The sequence below is a fragment of the Miniopterus natalensis genome, chromosome 5, assembly GCF_054644295.1.
Source record: "Miniopterus natalensis isolate mMinNat1 chromosome 5, mMinNat1.hap1, whole genome shotgun sequence".
Lineage (NCBI taxonomy): Eukaryota > Metazoa > Chordata > Mammalia > Chiroptera > Miniopteridae > Miniopterus > Miniopterus natalensis.
Window position 1 is genome coordinate 32,545,382 of NC_142085.1, and position 26,541 is coordinate 32,571,922.

General features: G+C 33.4%; 1 protein-coding gene across 6 annotated transcripts in view; it reads left to right on the forward strand.

Moving 5' to 3' along the window:
- The window catches only part of FAM135A (family with sequence similarity 135 member A), an 82,725-nt gene that overhangs the window by 45,888 nt on the left and 10,296 nt on the right, over positions 1-26,541 (forward strand). For 3 of the 6 annotated variants that reach the window (XM_087817468.1, XM_016195556.2, XM_016195557.2), the window contains 8 exons: positions 9,158-9,231; positions 10,564-10,718; positions 10,935-13,287; positions 14,797-14,957; positions 16,907-16,998; positions 17,502-17,599; positions 20,057-20,208; positions 21,758-21,868. In XM_087817468.1, coding sequence (XP_087673594.1) covers positions 9,158-9,231; positions 10,564-10,718; positions 10,935-13,287; positions 14,797-14,957; positions 16,907-16,998; positions 17,502-17,599; positions 20,057-20,208; positions 21,758-21,868 — 3,196 coding nt within the window. The remainder of the gene's footprint in view (positions 1-9,157; positions 9,232-10,563; positions 10,719-10,934; positions 13,288-14,796; positions 14,958-16,906; positions 16,999-17,501; positions 17,600-20,056; positions 20,209-21,757; positions 21,869-26,541) is intronic. The other 3 variants (XM_016195560.2, XM_016195561.2, XM_016195559.2) reach the window with 2 other exon arrangements.

Sequence of the window (26,541 nt, forward strand, 5' to 3'; positions counted from 1 at the left end):
AATGTATGATATAGATTTTCCTGGGAACCCAAGAACAGGATTATATTCATACATACATACATACATACATACATACATATCCAGGTCTTGTTAGGAACAGAAATCAGGAACTAGAGAGCCATCTCAAACTAATATAGACTATCTATATTCTATATCCTGTTCAAATAGTTTGCCCATTTTTCTATAGGATTACCTTTTTTCTTGATTCATAATAGTTTTCTATGTATTTTAAATACTGTTCCTGTGTTATGTTTTATAAATAAACCTCATATGATGGTTTGATTTTTCACTGTCTTTATGCTGTTTTTTGGTGAACTAGAGGTCTTAATTTTAGTGTAGATGGAACAGAAGAGAAAGGCCAGACATAGTCATATCCGTATTTCGACATAATAAATGCAGGTGGACAATGAAAAGGTGAGATTTTCAATAAATGACTGGGACAATTGTATATCCATGTGGAAGAAAATATATGAAATTGAATTTCAGATGAATTGAAGACAAATATGAAAGGCAAATTTATCAGACTTCTAAAATATAATAGGGAATTCACAGAAAGAGTATACAATAACTCTTCATCAGAAGCACAGATTATAATTTTGGCACATTTGCTTTATCATTTCTTTTTGTAGATAGGTGCATATATCTGGACCATTTGAAAGTTATAAACATTGTGCTCTTTTATCCCTAAATACTTCAGGGTATACTGACTAAGAACAAAGATAGCCTCTTACTTAACCAAACTACAATAACCAACACTAATATTGATACAGTACTGCTATCTCATGTATAATTCATTTTTAAATTTTATTAATTGTCTAATGTTCTGTGTGATAACCTTTTTCTCCTTTTCAGCATCAAATTCAGGACCACATAATTCATTCAGTTGTCTTATTCCTTTAATTTCTTTTTAGACTCATTTAATCTGGAAGTTTCTTATATTTTTTTTGTCTCATGACTTTGATTTTTTTGAAGAGTATTAGCCAATAGTTTTGTAGTCCATTCTTCAGCTTATGTTTTCTTGTGATTAAATTCAGGTGGTACAGTATTAGTGAGAATACTGTATTTTGTTTATTTTTCAATCAGTTTTAGTAAGTTATATTATTCCAGAAGTTCTTTCTAAATTTATTCATTTATTGACATCAAATATTCATAGTATCCTTCAATTTTCTTTTTAACACCTTCAGTATCAGTAGTATTTTCCTTGGTTTCATTCCTGATATTAGTTATTTGTGTCTTCACTCTTTTTTTCTTTATCAGTCCTACCAAAAGTTTGTCATTTTATTAGTTTTTTCAAAGAACCAAGCTTTCAGTTCTCTCTCTTGTTTTGTTTTCTGTTTCATTAGTTTTGTTTTTACTTTAGTATTTCCTCTTACTTTCTTTAGGTTTATTTTGCCAACTTTATAAATTTCTATAAGTAGATGCTTAGCTTATTAATGTAGCATTTCTTTTTTATTTTATGCATTTAAGTTTGTAAGTTTATAAGTATTGCTTTAGCTGCATTCCACAAGTTGTGATATGTTGTATTTTTTTATCCTTCAGTTCTCAATATCTCTTCATAGTGTCCTTTGAGACAAAGGACATGAGGACAAGAAGAAAAGTCTTAAACTAATTTTTTTCCAGTAAAAGGGTCTTATAAATTAAGACATATATATTCAACAGTTACTTTTTGGTAAAATTTTTAAATGATAGAACATAACTTTTTTAATTGAGAGAAAGTATTGTGTTTATGACTGCTACTGATAGTTTTCTTGAAATCATTAATTTTTTACATGTTTGAGAAAAATCCACATGGCAAGGGGGAGAAAAGATTTTTTAAATCTAAGTTTACTTGATGTATATGTCTTTGTTTCAGTAGAATCCTAGTATATAGTTGATTTTTTAAAAATTCATAGTCCTCAGAGGCTTAGCACAGAAACTTTGCATTCAAGAGATCTAGATGTTATAAACTCCAATACAAGCTTCTTGAATTATAATTGGTACCATATTTTCAAAACCAGGCATAAAATCTAATATCTGCTTTTTCTCTTTAACAAATTAACTAGTGAAAAAAAATGAAAAGGAATAAATATTGGTATCTTGAATCAATATTGGAACATATACTTATGTAAGTTGAGGTTTTATTCCCCCTTGAAAAATTACCCTGCTGCTAAAATCCTCAACAAAATATTAGCAAACTGGATTCAGTAATAAATTAAAAAGATCATACACCATGATCAAGTGGGATTTATTCTGGGGATGCAGGGTTGGTACAATATTTGCAAATCAGTAAACATGATACATCACATAAACAAAACGAAGAATAAAGATCACATGATCATATCAGTAGATGCAGAAAAGGCATTTTGACAAAATTCAGGACCCAATTATGATTGAAACTCTCAGCAAAGTGGGAATAGACAGAACATTTATCAATGTAAAAGAGGCCATATATGATGAACCCACAACCAACATCATACGCAGTGAGCAAAATCTCAAAATGTTTCCCTTAAGATCAGGAACAAGACAGGGATGTCCACTTTTACCACACTTATTCAACATAATACTGGAAGTCCTAGCCGCAGCAATCAGATCAGAAGAAGAAATAAAAAGCATCCAAATTGGAAAGGAGGAAGTAAAACTGTAATTATTTGCAGATGACATGATACTGTATGTAGAAAACCCTAAACACTTCACTAAAAAACTACTAGAACTGATAAATGAATTCAGGAAGGTACCAGGATACACAATTAATATTTAGAAATCGATGGCATTTTTATAGACCAATAATGAACTATCATAAAGAGAAACTAAGAAAACAGTCCCATTTACATTTGCTAAAAATAAATAAGGTACCTAGGAATAAATTGTACTTGGAAAATTACGGAATACTGAAGAAAATTGAGGAAGATACAAATAAATGGAAGCATATTCTGTATTCAGTGATAGGAAGAATTAACATAATTTAATTAAAGCAATCTACTTTAATTAAATTATGTACCATACTACTTAAAGCAATCTATAGATTCAACACAATTTCTATTAAAATAACAATGGCATATCTCACAGAACTAGAACAAATACTCCAAAAATTTATATGGGATCACAGAAGACCCCAAATAGCCTCAGCAATCTTGAGAAAGAAGAGCAAAGTTGGAAGTGTCACACTATCTGATATCAAACAATACTACAAGGCCATAGTAATCAAAACAACATGATACTGGCATAAAAACAGGCATATAGATCAATGGAACAGAATAGCCCAGAAATAAACCCACACCTTTGTGGTCAACATTGAAAAAGAAATCAAGAACATAAAATGAGTAAAGACAGTATCTTCAATAAATGATGTTAGGAAAGTGGACAGATACATGCAAAAAAATGAAACTGGACCACTTTTTTTACACCATACACAAAAATAAACTTAAAATGGATTAAAGACGTAAATGAAAGTTGCAAAACCATAAAAATCCTAGAAGAAAATATAGGCAGTAAAATCTCAGACATTTCGCATAGCAATATTTTTTCTGATATAGCGCCTCAGGCAAGGGAAACAAAAGAAGAAATAAACAAACGGGACTACATTAAACAAAAGCTTTTGCACAGCAAAGGAAACCATCAACAAAATGAAAAGACAACCCGCTGAATGGGAGAACATATTCACCAATAATACACCTGATAAGGGGTTAATTTCTAAAATTTATAAATAATTTCAACTCAACACCAAAACAACCCGATTTAAAAATGGGCAGAGGACCTGAATAGACACTTTTCCAAAGAGGACATACAGGTGGCCTACAGACACATGAAAAGATGCTCAATGTCACTAATCATCAGAAAAATGCAAATAAAAATTGCAATGAGATATTACCTCACACTGGTCAGAGTGGCTATCATCAGTAAATCAACAAACAAGTGTTGGTGAGGATGTGGAGAAAAGGGAATCCTCGTGCACTGTTGGTGGGAATGCAGGTTGATGCAGCCAGTGTGGAAAGCAGTATGGAGTTACCTCAAAAAATTAAAACTGGAACTGCCTTATGACCCAGCAATTCTGTTAGCAGTGGGGAGAGGTCCTTTTCCCCACCTGTTGCTCGTAGGAGTGGGCTTTGTGCGATATTCCAAGGAAAAGAATTTCCTGAAACTCACAGGAGGGTGAAATATTGTAGAAAGCTTTATTTCTGTGGAATTACAACTCTGAGTTTCTAAGGTCCCATTTCCCTTTGCCCCACCAGGGAAGAAGTGTAGCTGTGGCTTCAATAGGGCTAGAATCAAAGCCAGTGTCAGAGGTTTCAAACTCTCCATGTTAGGGGATAGTCTAATCCAGCATCATGCTAGCTTAGTTTGTGTTCCCAGTTCCAGCCCATTAGTCCATTGCATGTGGGGTCCACACGGCCACATGTCTATAGTGCAAAACATGGGTGAATGCAAGAGATCCAAGAGCCAAGAGAGAATTCCTTTGTTTAGGGAATTATGTATTCCCAAAGTTTTGTTGGCTTGTATTGGCTCCACCCTCCTCTGGTCAATGATCTCAGTCCCAAGGTTTGACTGACAGGCAAGTACCTTCCCTGTGTCACCCCAACCTCATTGGGCATGCATGTATCTCCCCTTTGTTGGACCCTTTCCCCTGGCGATATTCAGGGAATGGGCTGGTGGTTCCCTGGAGAGTGAAATTGCAGCTTCCTGTTGAAGCTGCCCAACTGATCATGCCTATAATGTCTGACCTTCTCTTTGCTCCTTTTCTATTAATAAACTAGCTAATTACAACAGTATTAATTCCATTTTGGGGATATATCCAAAAACACTAATTTGAAAGAATATATGCACCCCTATGTTCATTGCAGCATTCTTTTCAATTGCCAACATATGGAAGCAGCCCAGATGCCCATCAATAGATGAGTGGATAAAAAAGCAGTGGTACATTTACCCAATAGAATACTACTCGGCTGTAAAAAAGTGGGGGGGAGAGTAGGGGATCTTACCTTTTTCGACAGCATGAATGGACCTGGAGAATATGCTAAGTGAAATACCACAGAAAAAATTACCTTGCAAAAAAAAGGAAATTATGTCCTGTTTAAGTTATTGAGAGCTCTCTCAGCTTGATTTTGAACACAAAAGCAAAACTCTGTTGTCTTCAAGATAACAAGAAATAAAGTCCAAGATTAGGGTAATGTGAAACGGTAGCAAATGAAAGAAACTGTCTGCTTAAATAACTTTAAAGAGCATACAAAACAAAATGTTCAGGGAATGGAATCACTAAAGTTTTAATCACTGTTTGAAAAATACTTACAGAAGGCATGTTAGCTTGAAATATCTGTCTGTGATAGTGTTTTAGATGCTTTTTGAGGTACCTGACAAAATCAGTATAAAAAGTCAAAGATATGTACACAGATTTAGTCTTTATCCATGGGAATTGCACTTTATACTGCCAAGTGTTGAATATAAGTGTAAACAAATTTTGTAAAGATTCTCTGAAAACCAAAACAATAAGTTATGTTATGCTGATCACAAATATACCCATACCAAACTAATGAAAAAAAACCTAGTGTCACACAAATGACTTGGGGTGAAATCTGAGAAAGCGTTATACATGGATTCAAAAGTATCTGTATCTCAAAACACTTGGACTAAGTGACGATGAGGTTCACAGTTGAATTTAATCTTGAGAAATAAGATCCTACAGAGTTAGGATTATATGATCTAGGAAATTTAGCATTTCATTTTTGAACTTGATCCCAGTGAGACAGGCAAGTAGACCACTTCTCAGTGTCAGTGAAACACAATAGATCTTATAAACTATACAGCCAAGAGATGGGCAAGGACACGAGAGGAGTAGAACATGGATGTTGTGCCAACCTATTGGGTGTTAGAATATACTTTCTAATACCCAATAGGCTGTTAGAAAATAAACCTTCAAGTAGTGAAGGTTTATTTTTATTTTATTGAGGTAAAGTTTCAATCCAGTGAAATGCACATATTTTAAGTGGACAGTTGAATGAATTTTGACAAATCTGTTCATCCATGTCACTAACACCCCAGTCAATATATAGGACATTCCCATTACTTCAGAAAATTATCTTGTGCTTCTTTTCATTTTTTTTAGATTCTCCATGTTGCTGGGTGCGTTAGTAACTTTTTTCTTGCTGAGTAGTATTCTATTGTATGATATACCAGAGTCTATTTATCTTTTCTCCTGTTAATTTGGTTTGTTTCATTTTTTGGCTATTACGAATAATGATAATAAATATTCTTCTACAAATCTTTTTGCAAACATGTTTTTTTTTCCTTTTCTGTTTCATTGACCTATTATATATCTTTATGTCAGTGATTTTCAACCTTTTTCATCTCATGGCACACATACACTAAATACTAAAATTCTGTGGCACACCAAAAAGTATTTTTTGCCCATCTGACAAAAAAAAAAGTATAATTTTGATCCATTCACATCGGACAGCTATTGTTGTGTTGGCTGTTGTCATTTTTTTTTGACAATCTAAGGGAAAAGAGGTCAGTAACCCTGACCAAATAGTCAGATATTGCATATTTTAAAAATTCTTGTAGCACACTGGTTGAATATCACTACTTTATATTAATAGTACACTAACTTGTCATGATATATATCACTCATATTCTAAGTTTGTATTTGTAAATTTAACACTGTTTCTATGTATGTCTTTTGCCCCACATTAAGCTGTGCTGTCATCAGGTAGCAGTCATACCTTAGTTATGTCCATATAATGCAGTTAATGGGGTTATTCATTAGACATTGCCACAGCACAAAAATTATGGCAGGAGAAAATTTAGAAGGAAAACTATATATGGGTGCAAAGAGGAGAGAAAAGACTTTCTGGTAACAGGGAGTCTAATACAGAAGGGAAGAGGTAAGCAATTTAGAGCACAAGGTTTAGAATTTCTCAGATTTTTATTTGAATCCCATGTTTATCACTTGCTATGTTATCTTGGCCAGGTACTTAGTCTCTTTGTGCCCATTTCCTCATTCATAGGGTTTTTATAAATAGTTTAAATGAAAGAATGGAGCCTTGGCCAGTGTAGCTCAGTGGTTAGAGTGCCATCCCCCTCACCAAAGGGTGGAGGGTTTGATTCCTGGTCAAGGACACCCACTTGGGTTGCAAGTTCCATCCCCAGCCCTGATTGGAGGGCATGCAGGAGGCAACCAATGGATGTGTGTCTCTTACATTGGTGCTCCCCCCTCTCTCTCCTTCCCCCTCCCTCTCTCCTTCCCCCTCCCTCTCTCCCTGCTTTCTTCCCTCTCTTTCTCCCCGGCTCTCCCTCCCTTCCACTCTCTAAAAATCAATGGAAAAAATATCTTCAGGTGAGGATTAACAAAAAATAAAGAATGGAAATAATGTTCTTATTTAGCCCAGAGCCTGGTAGGTAGAGTGCTGTCAAGAAATGTCAGTTATTGTAGGAACTGGGGAAAGTAGAGAGAGAAGTAAAATCGACTAGTCAGTTTTGCAGGCCCAGCTGCAACTGCAGGAATCCAGATGACTTCAGGCTGCATTTCTTCATATTTTATAGCCCTCAGGGAAAACATATGTAGTAGATAGACAGGCAGACAGATTTTTTTTTTTAAATGTTTTTATTGATTTCAGAGAGAGGAAGGGAAGGGGAGAGAGAGAGAGAAACATCAGTGATGAGAGAGCCATTGATCTGCTGCCTCCTGCACACACCCTACTGGAGATTGAGCAACCAGGGCATCTGCCCTGATCAGGAATCAAACTGGGATCTCGTAGATCATACATAGGTTGATGCTCAGCTGCTGAACCATGCCACCTGGCTCTCCTCATCTTTAGTGTTAGAAGGGATAAAGAGGCAATTGGATGACATTTGAAAGTGGACACAAGTTGCGTCATTCTCATAGATGCTACATACCTTCCTCTTCCCACCGTTCTGTCTTGTTCCTCTGAAGATCCAGTCTCATCAGCTTAAGAAGACAAGTTAAATAAGTCAGAAATTCACATAGCCACATCTTGATAACAAGTAAAATAAATCACCAGTTCATTGTATGTTTAAAACCAAAGAACCCTAAATTGTATTTCCCTTTAGAAAAGAAAGTTAGATGTAATATAATTTCAAGATGTAAAATAATTATCCTTCCTGTACCTTCTAAGCAAAACATTTTTCCATCTCCTTACTGTTGCTTTATATTGCTCCAATAGCTGATAGAGCCTTTCTGTGTATAATTAGAAATGAAAGGATCAAAATACAAATATGATGGAAGAAATATTTAATTAGATTCAACCAGTACTTACCAAGTACTTACTTCTGTAACATACCCAGATATATTTTTTGGGGGTCTAACATAAATCATAAAAATATAGTTCCTACTCTAAAGAACATTACACATTAGAGAGGAGACAATTCACATATCAATTATTTTAAGGAAAAATGTGGTGAATACTTATAATGGCAATTATAATAATATATTTATACATACTTTCCAGATTAAAAACTGCTATCAAATAGTTTGTCTTTATCTCATTTATTCTTCAAAATAACCTTATATATAGAACAAGTACTAAACAGAATTTGAAAATCATCCAAGGCTCAAAGGTGAAATGCCCGAAGTCAAGATGCCAATAAGTCATTCAGTTTAGCTGGCATATACTATGCCTGGCACATGGCGTAGTGGAAATGCAATCTGATTCTGTCATTTTTCCCATGTGCTGGGCACTATTTGTGGGACTGGGGGTGTAGTAGTGAATAAGACAAACAGATCCCTGTCTTTGTAAACCTAAATTTCTCATTCTGCATTCCATTGTTTTATTTCATAGAGCACCAAAATACAGTGCTTTTGCAACACTGAGGAGGGAGGTTAATTCTCACAGGGGTGCTTATGGAAGGCCTAATGAAGGGGTTTCTTTCCCTACCATCCCATGGCTGATTGATTTTCTTATTTTTTAATTTTAATTTTTTATTTTTTTAAAATATATCTTTATTGATTTCAGAGAGAGGAAAGGAGAGGGAGAGAGAGAGACAGAAACATCAATGATGAGAGAGTCATTGATCGAGCCCGCAACCAGGGCATGTGCCCTGACCAGGAATCGAACCCTGATCGCCTGGATCCCAGGTCGACGCTCAACCCCTGAGCCACGTCCGGCTGGGCCTGATTGATTTTTTAAAATGTGCCATGTTATTCATATTCTCTTTTGGAATTTTTCAGGTACGCAGATTTTCTGAGGCATTCTTTTGTTTTGAACATCCAAGAGAAGCTGTCATTGCATACCAGGAACTTCAGTGAGTAGCATAAATCCAAAATTAAAATAATTCTATTTCCTTTTACATTAAGTATCTCAGAATTTAGTGACAGTATATACAATATTTAAAATGAGGAAATTAGGAAAATTTGGTGTTCAGATAGAGCTTGTTTAATCAAATTGGGTTTAATCTTATGACTTACTTTATGAAAGACCCATACCTTATATAGAAAAGCATCTTGCACTTTATCCCCTCTTCCTATAATCAGATCTACTATAACCTTGGTAGTCCCATACAGCTCTGGCTCCAGCCTTCTATTTGGCCATCTAGTTGCATTTTTATTTCCACAGGTCAGAATCTCTTACATTTATCATTATATATTACAGATTTTCATAAGTTCTCTTAACTGGCATTGCATTTTGTTATGTCTGCTACTGAGTATATTTCGATTGGTTTTCTTTGGCTTTAAAGAATATTTTGAGGACATTGTATTGAGAGAAAGAAGTTGGAATAAAAGAGTAGATACAATATGATACTATATATGTGAAGTTCTGGAACATGCAAAACTAAGATAAAAAAAGTCAGAACAGTGGTTGTCTTGTTGACTTGGGCTGGGAGTTTGAAAAACAAGGGTAATCGCTGGGTAGATGGAAATAGTCTGTATTATGTATCCATTTTTCAAATGGCTAAGATTTGTGTATTTTAGTACATGTGAATTTACCTAAAAACACACACCTATAAATAATAATAGAGTGTGGGGATAGGTAGTGAGTAGGAGTATAGCTAAAACAAGAAAGGCAAAATGTTAATTGTAGAAGCGGAGTGGATTTATTTTAGTATTCTTTTTACTTTGATTTGTTTGGAATTTTCCATGAGAAAACATTTTTTGAAAGGCTCTTTTGTACCAGAAAGTTATATACCTTGTTTTAAATAGTTGTTAATTGTATTCATCAATATGTGTTAAGTACAGCAGTAACAGTGGAACACTTTTTTTTTTCAACACTACCATCAAATCAGTAGTAGCCATTTGAGTTTTCTCCTATGTGCTATTCTCAGCAAATTAGGAAGTTCAGACATTAAGCATAGGTAAGTCACTTTGAAATAACATTAAAAAGTATAGAAGAATATAATGGAAGTTAAATAAGTTTTTAACAAACCATAGTTTTATAAGCTATTAATTTATTGTCAACAAACTATTATTTTCATTTTACCAATTTTTCTCTCTGAACAAGAAGCTCTTTCATGAGGAGGTTACATCTTGAGGAAGGAGCATAGGAATGGTGAGGGGAAGGGAAATGGGTATAGAATCTGTAAAGTGGAATTAGGTGTAATTTTTTAAAATTACAGTCTGACCTAAGAAATATTTTTCAGTGTTCAGAGTCATCTACAGATGTGCACCGCTATCAAAAATACTTCCTTCTGCAGTTCTCTTCCACCCCTACCTATTGAATGTAGTGAATTAGATGGAGATCTCAATTCATTACCTATAATCTTTGAAGATAGGTATTTAGATTCAGTTATTGAAGGTAAGTATAATCTAAAATATATAAGCTGTTGTGTCATTTTCAGTATATTCTCCCTAATATACATAAAACTATTCCCTAATGTCGGTCCATTTCTTTTCCCCTCTAGTTTGTTTATTTTTGAGGATATTAGAAAGTTATAGCCAGAAAAAATAGTCTTAATCATATGAATTCTCACACCTTGTTTTAAACCTGAATCTTTTTTTCTTTGGATAAAAGACTTAGATGCACCCTGGATGGGAATTCAGAATCTTCAGAGATCAGAGTCCACTAGAATGGATAAATATGAGACTGAAGAAAGATCTGTAGCTGGACTTTCTAGCCCAGAGGTGAAAATCAGACCTGCTGGTGCCTCCAATTTTTCCTATACAGAAGGTGAAAAGCAGCTAACAAAATCTCTAAAAGGAAAGAATGAAGAATCACATAAATCCAAGGTTAAGGTCACTAAGCTCATGAAAACAATGAAACCTGAAAATACCAAAAAAATAATAAAGCAGAACTCTAAGGATTCTGTGGTTTTGGTAGGCTACAAATGTTTGAAAAGTACAGCATCAAGTGATCTCTTTACATGCTTTGAAGGCAACCCTTCACATAGTCAGAAGGAAGGTCTGGATCCCACAGTATGTGGATATAATATTGACCTAAAGACCTACATCAGACAGACAAGTCAAAAGGAAGCTAGCTATTTGCCAACAAATAGAACTGAACAAAAGTCTCCAGATATTGAAAATATGCAACCAGACCTGTTTGATCCTTTGAACTCTGGCAGCCTAAATCTTTGTGCAAATTTGTCCATTTCAGGTAAACTTGGTATCTCCCAGGATGATAGTGAAATTTCACACGTGGAACTCAGTATGGCAACCAGAAGTTCATCAGACGATTGCCATGATCATCAAGCAATTCCATCTTCAGGAGTTAGAACAATTGAAGTAAATCCCTATAATAAAGATCTTTTCAGTGGGGAGAAAAAAACTGTTAAACTAGGTCCTTGGACAGAGCTTCAACAAGATGAAATACTTGTAGATAGTTTACAACTACCTAACTTTGAGTCCTTAGAATCTGATGGTAAACCTAAATCTGTAGACATAACACTTGAAAAGGAAGCTTTGCAGGAAGCAAAGTGTCGTTCTGTTGGAGAATCATTAGCTAAGTTAAGAAGTAATCAACCTGCTTCTTCTACAAAAGAATATCATGTTGTCGTAAGTGGAGATACAATTAAGTTACCAGATATTAATGCCACATATGCCTCATCTAGATTTTCAGATTCAGGTGTTGAAAGTGAACCAAGTTCTTTCGCAACACATCCAAACCCTGATGTAGTTTTCGAAATTGTACAAGGACAAGGCCCTTACAATAATGAAAGATTATTTCCTCAGCTTTTGATGAAACCTGATTATAATATAAAATTTTCACTAGGAAATCATTGTACTGAGAGTACAAGTGCTTTAAGTGAAATACAGTCATCTTTGACATCCATAAACTCTCTACCTTCTGATGATGAACTGTCACCTGATGAAAATTCTAAGAAATCTATTGTACCTGAATGCCAGCTAAGTGATAGCAAAACTGTGTTAAATCTGGGAACAATTGATTTGCCAAAATGTGATGCTAGTAAAAAGACAAGTATTGTTTCACAACAGCAGAGTGTCATATTTTCAGGGCATTTGGACAATGAAGCTATAGCAATAAATTTCTTAAATTCAAGCACTAAAGACCCTCTACAAGCTGTGTTTTCAGATGAAGCTACTTCCAGTGATGTGAAAAGTAGTTGCAACTCCAAACCTGACTTGGACCCTATTTGTAAAGACTCCCAGAGTCCTGATAAATCCAGTAATTCTGCAGGGACAGCAGTTACATTAAATTCAAAACCTGTTTGTTTAGGCTCCCCTTGTGTTGTTTCAAGCTCCATTTCTACTAATACAGAAGTTAGTGAAGATAGAACTGTGAAAAGAAAAAATAGTGATACATTAGATCTCAAACAAATAAATCCAGAAGCCCCTACAGTTAAAAGTGAAACTTACCTGGGTACAAGTGACCCTTTTTCAGCCAGTCCTGATATGGTAAAACAGGGGCTTGTGGAAAATTATTTTGGCTCTCAAAGCAGTACAGATATTTCTGACACATGTGCCATTAGCCACAACAATTCAGGTAGCCCTCAGAAGGAAACTCCTGAAAAAGGACTTGGTGATCCTCAGTGGGAACAGGGCAGAGGGGACGAGGAGGAGGAGGACCAGCAGATGGTTCAGAATGGGTACTACGAAGAAACGGAGGACTCGGCCTTGGACGGAACCCTAAACGCTCGCTATCCAAACAGAGATGCACTAGAAGAAGAAAGGCTTATAAAATCTGAAAAATTAAACAGTGAATTTCTGAGGGATGGTATAAATATGCCTACTGTCTGTACTTCTGGTTGTTTGTCCTTCCCATCTGCACCACGAGAATCTCCTTGTAGTGTTAAGTATTCTTCTAAAAGCAAATTTGATGCCATTACAAAGCAGCCAAGCAGCAATTCTTACAGCTTCACTTCATCAGTTTCCTGGTATGAAAATTCACCAAAACCTCAAATACAAGCGTAAGTAATGGAGCACAAAACGTGCTAATAAATATATAGAGACATAACTTTATATTATATTTTATATTTACATTATATATATATCTGGTAATGTATATGTTTCATGTTCTGTGGTTTCTGTAATACTAAAAGAAAACAAAGTGCTTTTATTAGCTATCTAAAATGGAATAATGAATTCATCATACAATTTGACAGACCTGTAGTTCCCCGTATGATATAAATTTTCCATTGGTGGTTTTATGTTAGAAGTATGGAATAATTGCAGTTAAAACCCTTTTTTCATTAGTACCTTATTTTGCCTCCACTAACTCCCAGACAAAAGTTAGGTTTTATAAGTACATCTAGCAAATAAGGACAATATTAGCTAAAGAATAAGAGGTTAAGTAGAAACTTCCTAAACCTACCAGACCCAGATTGCCTCAGCTAAGTGAGTATTTCCAGAATTGAGTTTTCATGGGGAGTTAAAAAAAAACAAAACCAGAAATATTTGAGGACAACATAGGTTTTCTAGTCTGGCACTAGTTTTCAAAATATTCTGCCTTACTGCAGATGGAGTTTTACCCTGGAGTGAAAGGTCTGGGCATGTCTACAGTAGATTTTTTAACTTCCTAAATTATTATTATTATGCACATAATTAAAATCCATAGTGGTTTTGGCAGGCTACAAATGTTTGAAAAGTACAGCATCAGTGTACTTTTCTGATGCTGAAACCAGGTAAGTGATGACAGCCTATTAGAGAATTATAGTGTGCTAGCAAGCTGAAGGTTGTATCACCATCTAGGTACCTCAACTGTTCCTGAGTCCTTAATGAAAAAAATGGTCTATATGTCTTCACCTAGTGTATCCTACTATGTTTAGTGTTCATCAGCTTCTTTGAGTTTTACTTTAATCAGTTCAAATTATATAAATGTTAAAATAATTTTTGATGTTTACAATCCCCGAGTTGAATAGTCACTCATTCCAAATGAGTATGTTTCACCAATTATATGTAGTCACATCCCCCTGTTGGTTCTGCTTCTTCTTGGTATTTTTAGAGAAAAATCCAATAACTTAATCTACTAAATGCTATAACTACCATTCTCACTGTTACACTTTGTACAACAGCTCCTTCCCTTCTATTAATGTAAGATTTAAAAAGGAACAAAGAGGACAAGATTTGATTAGAGGATAAGCATTAGATTGTCTCTTTCCAGTACTTCTCCCAGCTTTTCTGTGCATACAATACAAAATTTTGTAGAAAGCATTAACTCCACTCTTATTTTCTTCGTTAATTTTGAGTTTAAAGGAGTATTTTAGGTATTTTCAGGTTTAAAATAGTTGTTGTATTTTATGAGAATATGTACTAAAAGTAGTAAAGAAAATTACTCTCTGATTTCTAAATCATTTAGGTGATCCCACATATTTTTATTATTTTAAAATTAAATAATTTCTGCATTTCCCTTTAGCAATTCCTTAAGTTCAACAGATTGTCTTTCTGGTTTTAAAAACTGAATATAATACTTGCTTCAGCTTCCTTCAGGCAAAAGAAGAATTGAAGCAACTTAAACTCCCTGGGTTCATGTACAGTGATGCTCCTCTGCTGGCATCCTCAGTCCCTTACTTTAGCATGGAAGAAGATGACTGTTCTGAAGATGGAGTGCATCTCATTGTCTGTGTGCATGGTTTAGATGGTATGAAATGCCTACTGATATAATCCATAACAACTCAATTATGTTTTCTTTTCCTAATAGATCTCATTTCCTTTTATTTATCTTTGAACTGAAAAAAAGATTTTTAATTTGCTTAAGTTAATTGAATTTTAAATACATCCTAAAACAGGAATATGCTTAATTGTGCTAAGTATAATATTAGATTTCCTTTTAAGTGAACTTTACATGGAACTAACATCCATGTGCCAACATTTTATTTTAACTTTGGAATTTTCTGTCTTCTCTCTCACTATGTGTATTTCTTTCCCAGCCATTACTTCATGGCAATCATTTTGTCTCTCTTTGATAGTCTTCCTAGTTCCCTTTTAGCTTGATGGATACCTTAGGACTAGAAAAGTCAATACCTTAAAATTAGAGATTCACTAATTAATTAGGGATTAATTAAATTCTAAATACCTGGCCTCAGTGCTATGGTTTTATAACAGACTTTTTTTCTTTATTAGGAGTTATATTAGAAGATGCTAAATATCTCTACACTAGCAGGATATTGCTATAATGTTATTCTGTAAGAACAAATTGACAAAAGATTTTATGGATTATAAAAATACTAAATAGTTCTGAGGTAGTAAATTCTTAAAACAACCACCAAAACAAACTCTCCAGAAATAAAATGCTTCCAGTACTAACCTCTTCTCACCCCCATAATAAATTTTCAAAGAATTAGCCTTCAAGGAAGAGTTCTTGGTCCAGTAGAATCTCTGGCAAATTCTTCTTTGAAATCTTCAAGAAAACATTATTCCTTTGTTATACAAATTGTTGCAGAATGATAGAAAAAAAGATGAAATGCAGCTTATTTTGTATCTTAAAGCTAACCTAACCTTGTAATCAAATCTGAAAAAGATATCACACCCATACCCCCCAAAATAGTAGAGCAATTTGACATAAACGTATTTAATGAAACTAGCAATATTACAGAAAAATAATTCATTTCTAAAGTGTTCAAAAACCTTCTAGCAAATAGGATTTAATTCTAAGAATGCAAATATAAGTAAATATAAATTTATTAATATACTATACCAGAAAATCAAGTAAGAAACTATTGATAAAATTCAGTTTTCATTCCTAATTATGACAACTAAGCACCAAACTTGAAGCCTTAAATAACACTAGCCCTAGTTCATTAATGTGATTAAACATATGTATTTCCAGCCAGTGGGAAACATATCCTTAGTAGTGCAACACTAGAGGTGTTCCTTTTAAAATTAGGAATAAAACAGTTATCTCAGTGTATGAGATATGTAAAAGATTATACATACATCTATATTTATACACATATGTATATATACATATACATTTAAATACATATATATACACACACACACACATATATGGTAAAAATTCAACAATTGATAATGAAATGTTATTCCTAAGTAAACCAAAGGAATTATCTAAAACGTGACTAAACTAATTTTTAAAGAAAATAATTTTTATGTATTATCTATATTATAAGTATTTTCTATTTCTAGATATCTTTTAAGTTAGTAGTAAAAATAAACTATCCTAGATTATTTAAATAGATTTTTATTTCTATCAGGCTATACCGGTATACCAAAGGAAAGTCAACAGATTAAATCTAAATCTAAAGTGCATTCAAAGTTTGTTAAATGATCATCTAGAGTAGTGGTCATTAGGAGTACTTCAGTCAGTCATTCAAGCTACTATAGTCAGCAATCAGTCACAGTCAGTGAGCACTAGCAGTTAAATACATCCTTAGGTGAGAAAGTGAAAGCCTCAGTGTGACCAAACCTAAGAAACAGAACTGTTGAAAGACATTGGTTAATGGAAATCAACTTTGAAATAAAAATTGAGAACTCTCTTTCCCAGTGCACTGTCTATTTACAGCTGGCATAGTTATGCCTTTTACTTTATCTCATCCTTTAGACATAATTTTTATTTTCTTTATTTTTTAGGTAACAGTGCAGATCTACGATTAGTAAAAACTTATATTGAACTTGGACTGCCTGGGGGAAGAATTGATTTTCTTATGTCTGAGAGAAATCAGGTACAATATCACAGTGTTTTCAGTGGAAGAAAATAATTTTGAACTAGTTTCTACCTAAATAGTTGCTATTACAAAATGCCTGTAGTAGTAGAAATTTTTCTAATTTCTATAAAATTTAACATTAATGCATATCCCCAGTAAGTAAAAATGGTTTATATTTCTATTTATGAGCTCTTCACATGTACAAATTTCTAGATTTCACATTTCTTTGCAAATATATCATTAATGAAATCATTATAAATAATATATTAAATTCTGGTAATGGGTTAAACAATTAAAGAACTAAATGAAGTGTTATTAAGAACACTGAACCTTTTTTCCCCTAGAAATTTCACCCTTTTTTGCTCATTTAAATACAATGAATATTACATTCACCAAATCTCTAAAAAAACACTGGTCTTAAACCATATTTTCATACCTAAATGTAAAATAGTTTATTTTCAGTTTTTCATGTGATTACACATATTCAGTATATATAATGTGTCTATTTTGCTTTTGTTTAGAATGATACTTTTGCTGATTTTGATTGCATGACTGATCGCCTTCTGGATGAGATAATGCAGTATATTCAGATGTATAGTTTAACAGTCTCAAAGATAAGGTAACTTCTATAATACTACATAACTATTTTTATATCTCCGTGAATTATAGAAAACCAAAAAAGAATTTGTGATAGTTTTGATGTCCTGTTCTGAATATGGCAGACCACATGTCAGAATGAAAGAGAAAAGAAAAAATTAAAAGATTTTAGAGAAAGACCACATATTGTATGATTTCGTTTATATGAATTGTCCAAAATTAGCAAATCTATAGACAGAAGTAGATTAGTGATTGCTTAGAGCTGGGAGACATGGGAGATAGGGTGGTAATAACTAAAGGGTACAGGGTTTCTTTCTGGGGTAGTGAAATGTTATACAATTTCTTGTAGTAATGGCTGTACAACTCTGTGAATACCCTAAAAACCATTGAATTGTACACTATAAATGGATGAATTATATGGTATGTGAATTATATCTCAAAAAAAAAGTGTTACCTAAAATAAAGGTTTTAGGGAAATGGATATATATAAGTAAAAAAATACAAATATTTTCGAAGTTTTATGACTCTACCTTGTGAGTTAGTTTTCCACAGCAAGAGATTATGATTAGACCAATATGTCTCATTATTTAATCAGATATTGTGAATATATATGGGAGACAGAAAAGTTTTTGTTTCTTCTAATCCATTAGGAATTAAATAAAAAGTCAAAACTAATCTTCCTCAAAAAGAATAAACTGATTACCTTCATATTCCAGCTAGGTTAGAGGAAGAAGCTGGCTCTGTATACTGTAGGCTTTTGTAGAGTTTGTTTCCAGTCTGAATTATAGAGTAGGGGTTAGGAAAAGAGATAAACAGATTTTTATTTGAAGTTGTTTTTTTTTTAAAAGAAAGATTTCTGTTAAAATATGGAGAGAGATGCAAGTATGTTGTGGGGAAGAGAAATTATTTTCTTGTTCTAATTTTCTTCATTTATAGATTTTTAAATACTCTTTGTTTACTAAATTTTCTACAGTGAGCTTGTATTTTTTTGTTCATTATTTTATGATGAGAAATGTTTTCATTTTTTCATTCATCTACAAAAGTATTCCCTCTTTCAAATTAGATTGTCAGTTAAAATAATCCGTTAACCAAAAGCCTGATATGCTTGATTTAGGACTGTTAGTTACCATCATAACTCTCACCCTACAACTTTAGGACAGTCAGTTTGGGAGGGAAGTTTGTCCTGAACTCTCACTAGTTATATGTGTAAACCAGTGTTCAGACAGCTTTCATTTCTTTCATTGTTAATTGTCCCTAGGGATTCATATATTATCTGTTGTAAAATAATGCTAAGCAAGAAGGCTCTTTTGATTTAAACTATTTTAGTTTAATTTAAACTATTCCTTAATAAAGGTGAAGTGCTTTATAAATATTAGTTATTCTTTTCCTATGATCGTAGACTTATAGTAGGAAAATGCACATTTTACCTATGCTGTGAAAGTAGTCAAAGAACTTTCCCACTTTTGAGTGTGGACCAGAGAATAAGAGAAACAGGTATATAATTTCTTATTAGTCATATTTTATAGGAACAAATTCATTATTTTGTTTTATATTTTATTTTTTTATTTTAAGTTTCTTTATCTTTTTCTTTATTGTTGAGAATATTACAAATGTCCCCTTTTTATCCCCATTGATCCCCTCCACCCTGCCTCCATCCCACCCCCAGGCTTTCCCTGTACCAATGTCTGTGTCCATGGGTTATACTTATAAACATATAAGTTCTTTGATTAATCTCTCCCCACCCACTCCCCCTTCCCCGCCTTCCCTCTGAGATCCCTCAGTCTGTTCTATGCTTCTATGTCTCTGGATCCACTTTGTTCATCAGTTTATTTTGCTTATTATATTCCACATGTAAGTGAGATCATGTGGAACTTGTCTTTGTCTGACTGGCTTATTTTATTTAGCATAATACTTTCTAGTTTCCTTCATGCTGTGCCAAAGGATAAAAGACCCTTCTTTTTTACAACTGCATAGTATTCCGTGGTATAAATGTGCCACAGCTTTTTTATCCACTCATCTACTGATAGGCACTTGGGCTGTTTCCAGATCTTAACTATTGTAAATTGTGCTGCTACATTAAATCGTTACTTAAGTAAATAATTATATGTGTGCCTAAGGAGGCAAATTATCATCTAGTCAATGTATTACTACTTTTAAAATATATTTATTTCTAAGCAATTATAAGCTGTAAGTAAAATTTTCTATATAATATCTTGCTTCCATGAAGTAAACATTTAAATTATCTAATAGGAACTTTCTACTACATTCACATTTTTCCCTTTAAGATATAAGTTATCTCATTTCAAAGTATCAAACCATAATTTTAACACATACTAGAAAATTTGAAATTCTTAGTATTTCACATCTATCACCTTGATATTTGTTTTTAAAACTAATACTATAAGAGAGTGATATCACCTTGATATTTGTTTTTAAAACTAATACTATAAGAGAAATGTCTTTTTTTTTTCTCTTAAAGCTTTATTGGACATTCATTGGGCAATTTAATAATCCGTTCAGTGCTTACAAGGCCAAGGTTTAAATATTACCTCCACAAACTTCATACCTTTCTATCTCTTTCTGGACCTCACCTCGGTACACTCTACAATAGCAGTGCTCTTGTTAATACAGGTAAAAAGTTTTATTGTTCAGTATAAAAAATATGGCATGGGGAGAAAATTTTAAGTCAAATATAATATTTTCTTGTGTTTATTTTAGAGCCAACTTGTCAAATACTTGGAAATTCATGAAAGAAAAGATGTAGCTGTTTTCTATTCTGTCATTCCCATGAATTAAGCTGATAAGTCATTTCAGAAAAATGAATATTATATTGAGATGATATTTGTAAAAAGTCACTAGAGCATTTTTAAAATTAAACTATAAATATTTTCAGTAAATGTTTACCTTATAAACAGGCTATTCTGTTTTTACATTAGGTGAACAGATAAATAAATGTCTATATTTAATACATTATAAAGTTATAAAATATTTTATAAAGAATGTTAACTCTGATTTGGTTTGATAACACAAGCATGTTATGAGGAAGTAAGTTCTAAAATTTTTAAAGAAATTAAAATGAAAGTTAAGAGCCCATTTGGATTAGAAAAAATATTCTCACTAAGAAAGATCTCATTCTTGATTTGACTTTTATTTGGCTTTGTTTTCTCTTAGATTTTTAAAAATGGTTTTTATAGTTTAGTCCATTGATTCCCATTGAGAGATGAATTAGATTTCATTTTGTTGTCCTTTTTCATTGAGCCTTAAAACTCTTATTTTCATTTTCTCTTTCACTTCTTTCATTGACAAAAAAACCAAACCATTTTCTTTTGTATCTTATTTCAAATGGTGGTATTCAAAATACAGCGAGTTCTAGATTTTTACAGTTTGAGAAAAAGGAAATCCATAAATAAATAAATAAAAATAGAGCCCAATATGAATAAAATGCAGCGCTCTGAATTTCTTTCTTCATTAAACTTTCCCCTAAATAGGCTTACAATGATCAGATTTAATCAATTAAAGGGTTTTTTCTTATCTTCTCCTCTTCTATAATATTAGAAGCACCAAAAGTGGAAATGAATATTCCACAGTCTGAAAACCAGTTCCAGAGTGATTAGGGTTTCACATAAGGGAAGGTGCATTTAAATATGAGTAACTGATGACATAAGATATACAATTAAATATGAAAGTTAAGTTATATTCAGCTATTGCTAGGAAACATTAACCAAGTCCTCATTCTAAGAGTTGGTTCTTATATAATCATTCTACCATAACTTAACTATAATTATCTATTGTCTAAAGACTCAGTGTTAGGCATTTGGATCTATACTATGTTTGAAGTTTTATCTCCCTCTGCTTCTTTATAATTTGGACAAATATATCTAAAGGTACAGTTTTCCCAGATTTGTTCTTCATAGACCATTATCTGTTTTATTACTGAATGAGAAATAGCAGGCCATCTTTTAACCACCATTAACCCATAGTTAACGTATATGTGTGTATATATATATATTTATATTTGTTACCACAAAATGGAAATATTTTGTAAATATATTTATTAGCCAACAAAATGCTAATTTGGAGGATGTCTTTTTTGAAATGAAATATATATTAAATTTAACAACCTTGGCATATGTTGCCATATATTTCCAGTTATACTTACATATCATTTATAACTCTCTAGGTCTATGGTTTATGCAGAAATGGAAAAAATCAGGTTCTCTTTTGCAATTGACATGTCGAGATCATTCAGACCCTCGCCAAACTTTCTTATACAAGCTTAGTAATAAAGCAGGTGAGTATATAGTAACAGTTTTTAAAACATTCACTTGCAAATCTTTTGTAAAACAAACCTTTAGCAAATAAAGTATCTACATGTCTTTCTGGTGATTAAAAAGTATTAGTCAGTTGAAGAATGAAATAGTAGACTCACAATTAAAACTAAGCAATTGATAGCATGGTTTAATTTTCTCACATGATTGTATTTATCTTTTAAGAGCTGCACAGCTACATTGAAATTATCCTAAAATTTTAGTATTTATAATTCATACCAGTTACAAGTTAGTCAGTTTTTAAACTAGGTCTCTGCATACCCTGGTCCTCCTTTCCTAGCTGCCCCTACCCCAATCTTCAGTCCTGATTATAAACTGTCACATATTGTTCTACTCTCCTATTCTAAGGCTGTCAAACATTTCTGGAAAATGTCAGCAACCGAACTATTAATAGTTATTCCTTCTTCACGCTCTCACCACTGACGAGTCTTGTTATTCCTCTCTTATTGGTTGATTATTAAATATTTTCTTTCCCCATCTTGTATATATTTTCTAAGCTTTTACAGCCTGAAGTCCACAACTGCTGCTTTGATACTTTCACTCTATAAATGACCTTACCTCTAACCTTACCACATCTCCCTGACTCATCCTCACACTAATGTCTTCCCAATCCATTCTTTCCACTGGGTCCTTTGAAATCTCCATTTGAGGGGAGCAGACTGCCCTCGTCTTTATCTTCAAAGAATGTTATCTTCTCTTCCTTCTGAAAGTAGAGACATAACTGAAACCTAGATATTATCCCACCCTACCCCCATCTCCCTTTTTCTCTAAAGGGGCAGATAGTGAATATTTTGGCTTTGTGGGCCATCTGATCTCTGTTGCAGCTACTCAACAATACCACTGTAGCACAAAAATAGCCATAGACAATACATAAATTAATGAAAATACCCACCTTCTTGAAATACTTTGCTCCCTCCAACTCTATAACATCAGTCTCTCCTGGTTTTCTTTCATCTTAGTTCTCTGCTTCCTACACAGGCTTCTTTTCTTTCCTTTCCCCTTAAACATGGGTATTTTCCTTGGTCTGCAGCCTCTATCATCTGCTCTCTGTACATTCTTCATTGATAGCATCATTTCATATCCATCTTCACTATTGGTGCCTCTCAGATATGTATCTAAAACCTCAGTCCTCTGTGCTGTGCTCTAGACCTACGTAGCTAGCTGCATACTGAATATATTCACTTATATGTCACAAGGGTGCCTCAGATGTTTTCAGACACCTCCTCTTTCTACTCAGATTTAATTATCTGGATTCCACAATTTACAGGAGTGGCACCATCGTCTACCCAGCCAGAAATGTAGGAGTTGTTCCAGACTCCTCTTTCTCACTCTCCCCTCACATCTGTGGAGTTATCAAGCCCTGAAACCAATTCAGCTTTCTTAGTAACTAATGGAGGCTTCTCTTGTCTTTGCCACTCTGCTAATTCACCTTTCATCACCTTCTACTTAGATTATTGCTATGGCCTCCAAACTTTATGCTCCCTTCTCTCCAGTCTCACTTCTTCATGAGATGAAATGATTTTCTAATAATTAAATCAGACTATATTGCTCCTGTTTGAAAATCTTTCACAGTACCTTTAGGATGAAGCTTTTAGGATGAAGTTTAGATTCTGTGGCTTAGGGCATCAGATCCTTTATAATCTGGTCCCTGATTCTTTTACTTGCTTCATATCCTACTCTTCCCACATACACATCCTTTGCTTTAGTCATACCACATATGTTTTATGCTTCCTTGCATTCATGCTATTTATTTCTACTACCGTTCCTCCTGATGTGTTTACCCATCTTTTTAGAACTAATTGTCTTCATCTTCTAAAGTTAAATTCAAGCACCACCTACTATCAAAAGCTTTTCATGATGTTCTATCTGATTTAATGCTCCTCTGCCCTCAGAATGCCTAATATATGCCTTTATATCCCAAATCTTATATCTCTAGGACTTCACTAATGAAATCCAATCCTCATTGGCCTGCTGGACATCTCTACTTACATATCAAACTAAGTGTGTTGAATACTGAACACACTGTCTTCTTTTGCAGCCTCTTTTCACCCTTTTTTAAATGGTACTCTGTCTTCTAAGTTACTTGGTCTGAAACACCTTAGTGTCATCTTTGATACCACTTTTTTGTATCCCACATCGCTAATGTTATCTCTGAATTCATATTAGCATTATATAGGAACCTCTCTTATACCCGTTATAGTTTATCTGATATGAGTCATTTTATGTCTCTCATCCTCTTTCTTTAAATATGATCTGCTGTGACAACCCTTTTTCCACCCTCCGAATACATACCCAGTATTTACTGTAGTTCATCCTAGTAGGTGTTCAGTATAAATCCATTGAATCCATGAGTGATCTTTTCAGTATTATTTCCTGTGTCCTAAAGCAGGTCAGATATTGTATGGTAAGCTGAAAATCAAAGCCATCTATTTGGTGACTAATAGTTCCAAGTCTGAAGTAACTTCACCTCATAAACTTAAATCCTGGCCTTTTGAATCTTTTACCTTAATTCCTATCACCCATATCCTCCATCCTACTCTTAAAACATTTGATATGAACACTGGACAGATTTAGTAATTGAATGAATATAGCTACTTCATTTGAGTCCTATTTTAGCCTTCTTAGGATTCTACCGTAAATGTTGTTATTAATATGATAAAGGAATCTGGGAATGGTTACTTCATGTATTGTCTGATAATAGAATCAGTAAAAAAAAAGTTTTTTTATAAGTCAAGTTTTATGATCTTGTTTCTAAGGATACAGAGCAACAAGTTACTTGTAGTGCACAGAAATATATATTTGATTAATAAAACTACAAAATATTCCTATAAAATAAAATAGTCTATAAGTTCTCGTGTGAGAAAAACTTAATGACACTAACTAGAACCATTGTGTGTAGCTGTGGATTTTGTACCACTGCTCCTGATGGGCTGGCAAATAGGTGAAAGGCAAAACAATGTAAATGTTCTCCAGGGTGTGTGCATTTTACAAAGCAAAATTTAATTAGCAATAGTAATAAATAGCAACATAAGAAAATAAAAACATAAAGCATAACTGTAAAATTTTACTGCACAAATTCTATACTCCATGGCATTCCTCATCCAAACAGATTTTGTGTATTATTAAGTTTATAGTTATTAATAGATGTGAGTAGGTCTTTTGCACTTGAGTTGTTTCTTAAGGAACAGTTTAAACTTTTGTTTACAAGTTATTTATTATTTGCCTTATCCCGTGTGGCAAGATTCTCACCTCCCCTCTAGTTGTACCAGCCTAACACTACTTAATAGCCAAACTTTGAAGGCACACATAGATGTTAGTTCTAGTTGAAACACTGAGTAGGTGTTACTTAATCAAAATAAACTTTAGTTTCTTCATTGGTAGAATGGAAATGATAGTATCTTCCTCATAAGACTATTCAAGATTATTTGAGATAATGCATGCAAACAATTACCATTCTGAATAGCATGAAATTCAATAAATGTTAGATAGTAAAAATAGCTCTAAACAAAGAAGTGCCTGAACTAAAATAATATTAGTGTTTTAGATAATAGAAATTTGCTTCACATTAACATCATGAATCCATTTTAGGAGATATTTTAACAGAACTGTTAAAAAACAGCTTATCTAAATGTCAGTATTACTAGCCATAAAAATTATTCAAATGACTTATGAAAATTGTTATGTTTTAAGATTTCTACTTATACCCAGATATAAGTTTATTAGTATATACTTGAATTAAATTAATATTATTATTGGATAATAACATGCAAGAATACTGTTTTCTAATAATGATGACTAATACATTAAATAATACTAAAATATAGGACTGTGTAGCTGACACAAATGGCACTTCCTATATTCCAGGTACTACTAAGCATGTTATACATATTAGCTGATTTAGCCTTATGAAGCAGGACTATTATTGCCCCCATTTTGCAGATGAGGACACCGGAGCATAGAGAGGTTGAGGGACTTGCTGAAGGTCACAGAGCTAGTAAGCAGACATGCATGGTTCAAGCCATGTTATGTTAAGCCAATAATGTATATTTTCAAGAACTTTAGAAGCTATATATAATTTCAGTTTTAAATATCAAAAAATATATATTAACTGATCTTATTTTTGCTAAATTAGAGTTTTTTTGTGTTTTTTTTTTTTTTAATTTATCTTTATTGCTGAAAGTACTACAAATGTACATTTTCCCCCCATTGGGCCCCTACCCCCTTTACCCCTCCCCACAGGCCTTCACCACAGTATTGTGTGTGTCCATGGGTTATGCATATATGCATATAAATTCTTATGTTAATCTCCCCCACCCCCACCCCTGCCTTCTCTCTGAGATTCTTCAGTCTGTTCCACGTGTCTATGTCTCTGGATCTGTTTTGTTCATCAATTTATTTTGTTCATTAGATTCCATATATGACTAAGATAATGTGACACTTGTCTTTCTCTTACTGGCTTATTTCACTTAGCATAATACTCTCCAGGTCCCACCATGTTGTCTCAAAGGGACAAAAATGAAGGGATCCTTCATTTTTACAGCTGCATAGTATCCCATGGTGTAAATGTCTGAGAAGATCCTTGATATGATTTCAATCTTCTTGAACTTGTAGAGACTTGTTTTGTGTCCTAGCATGT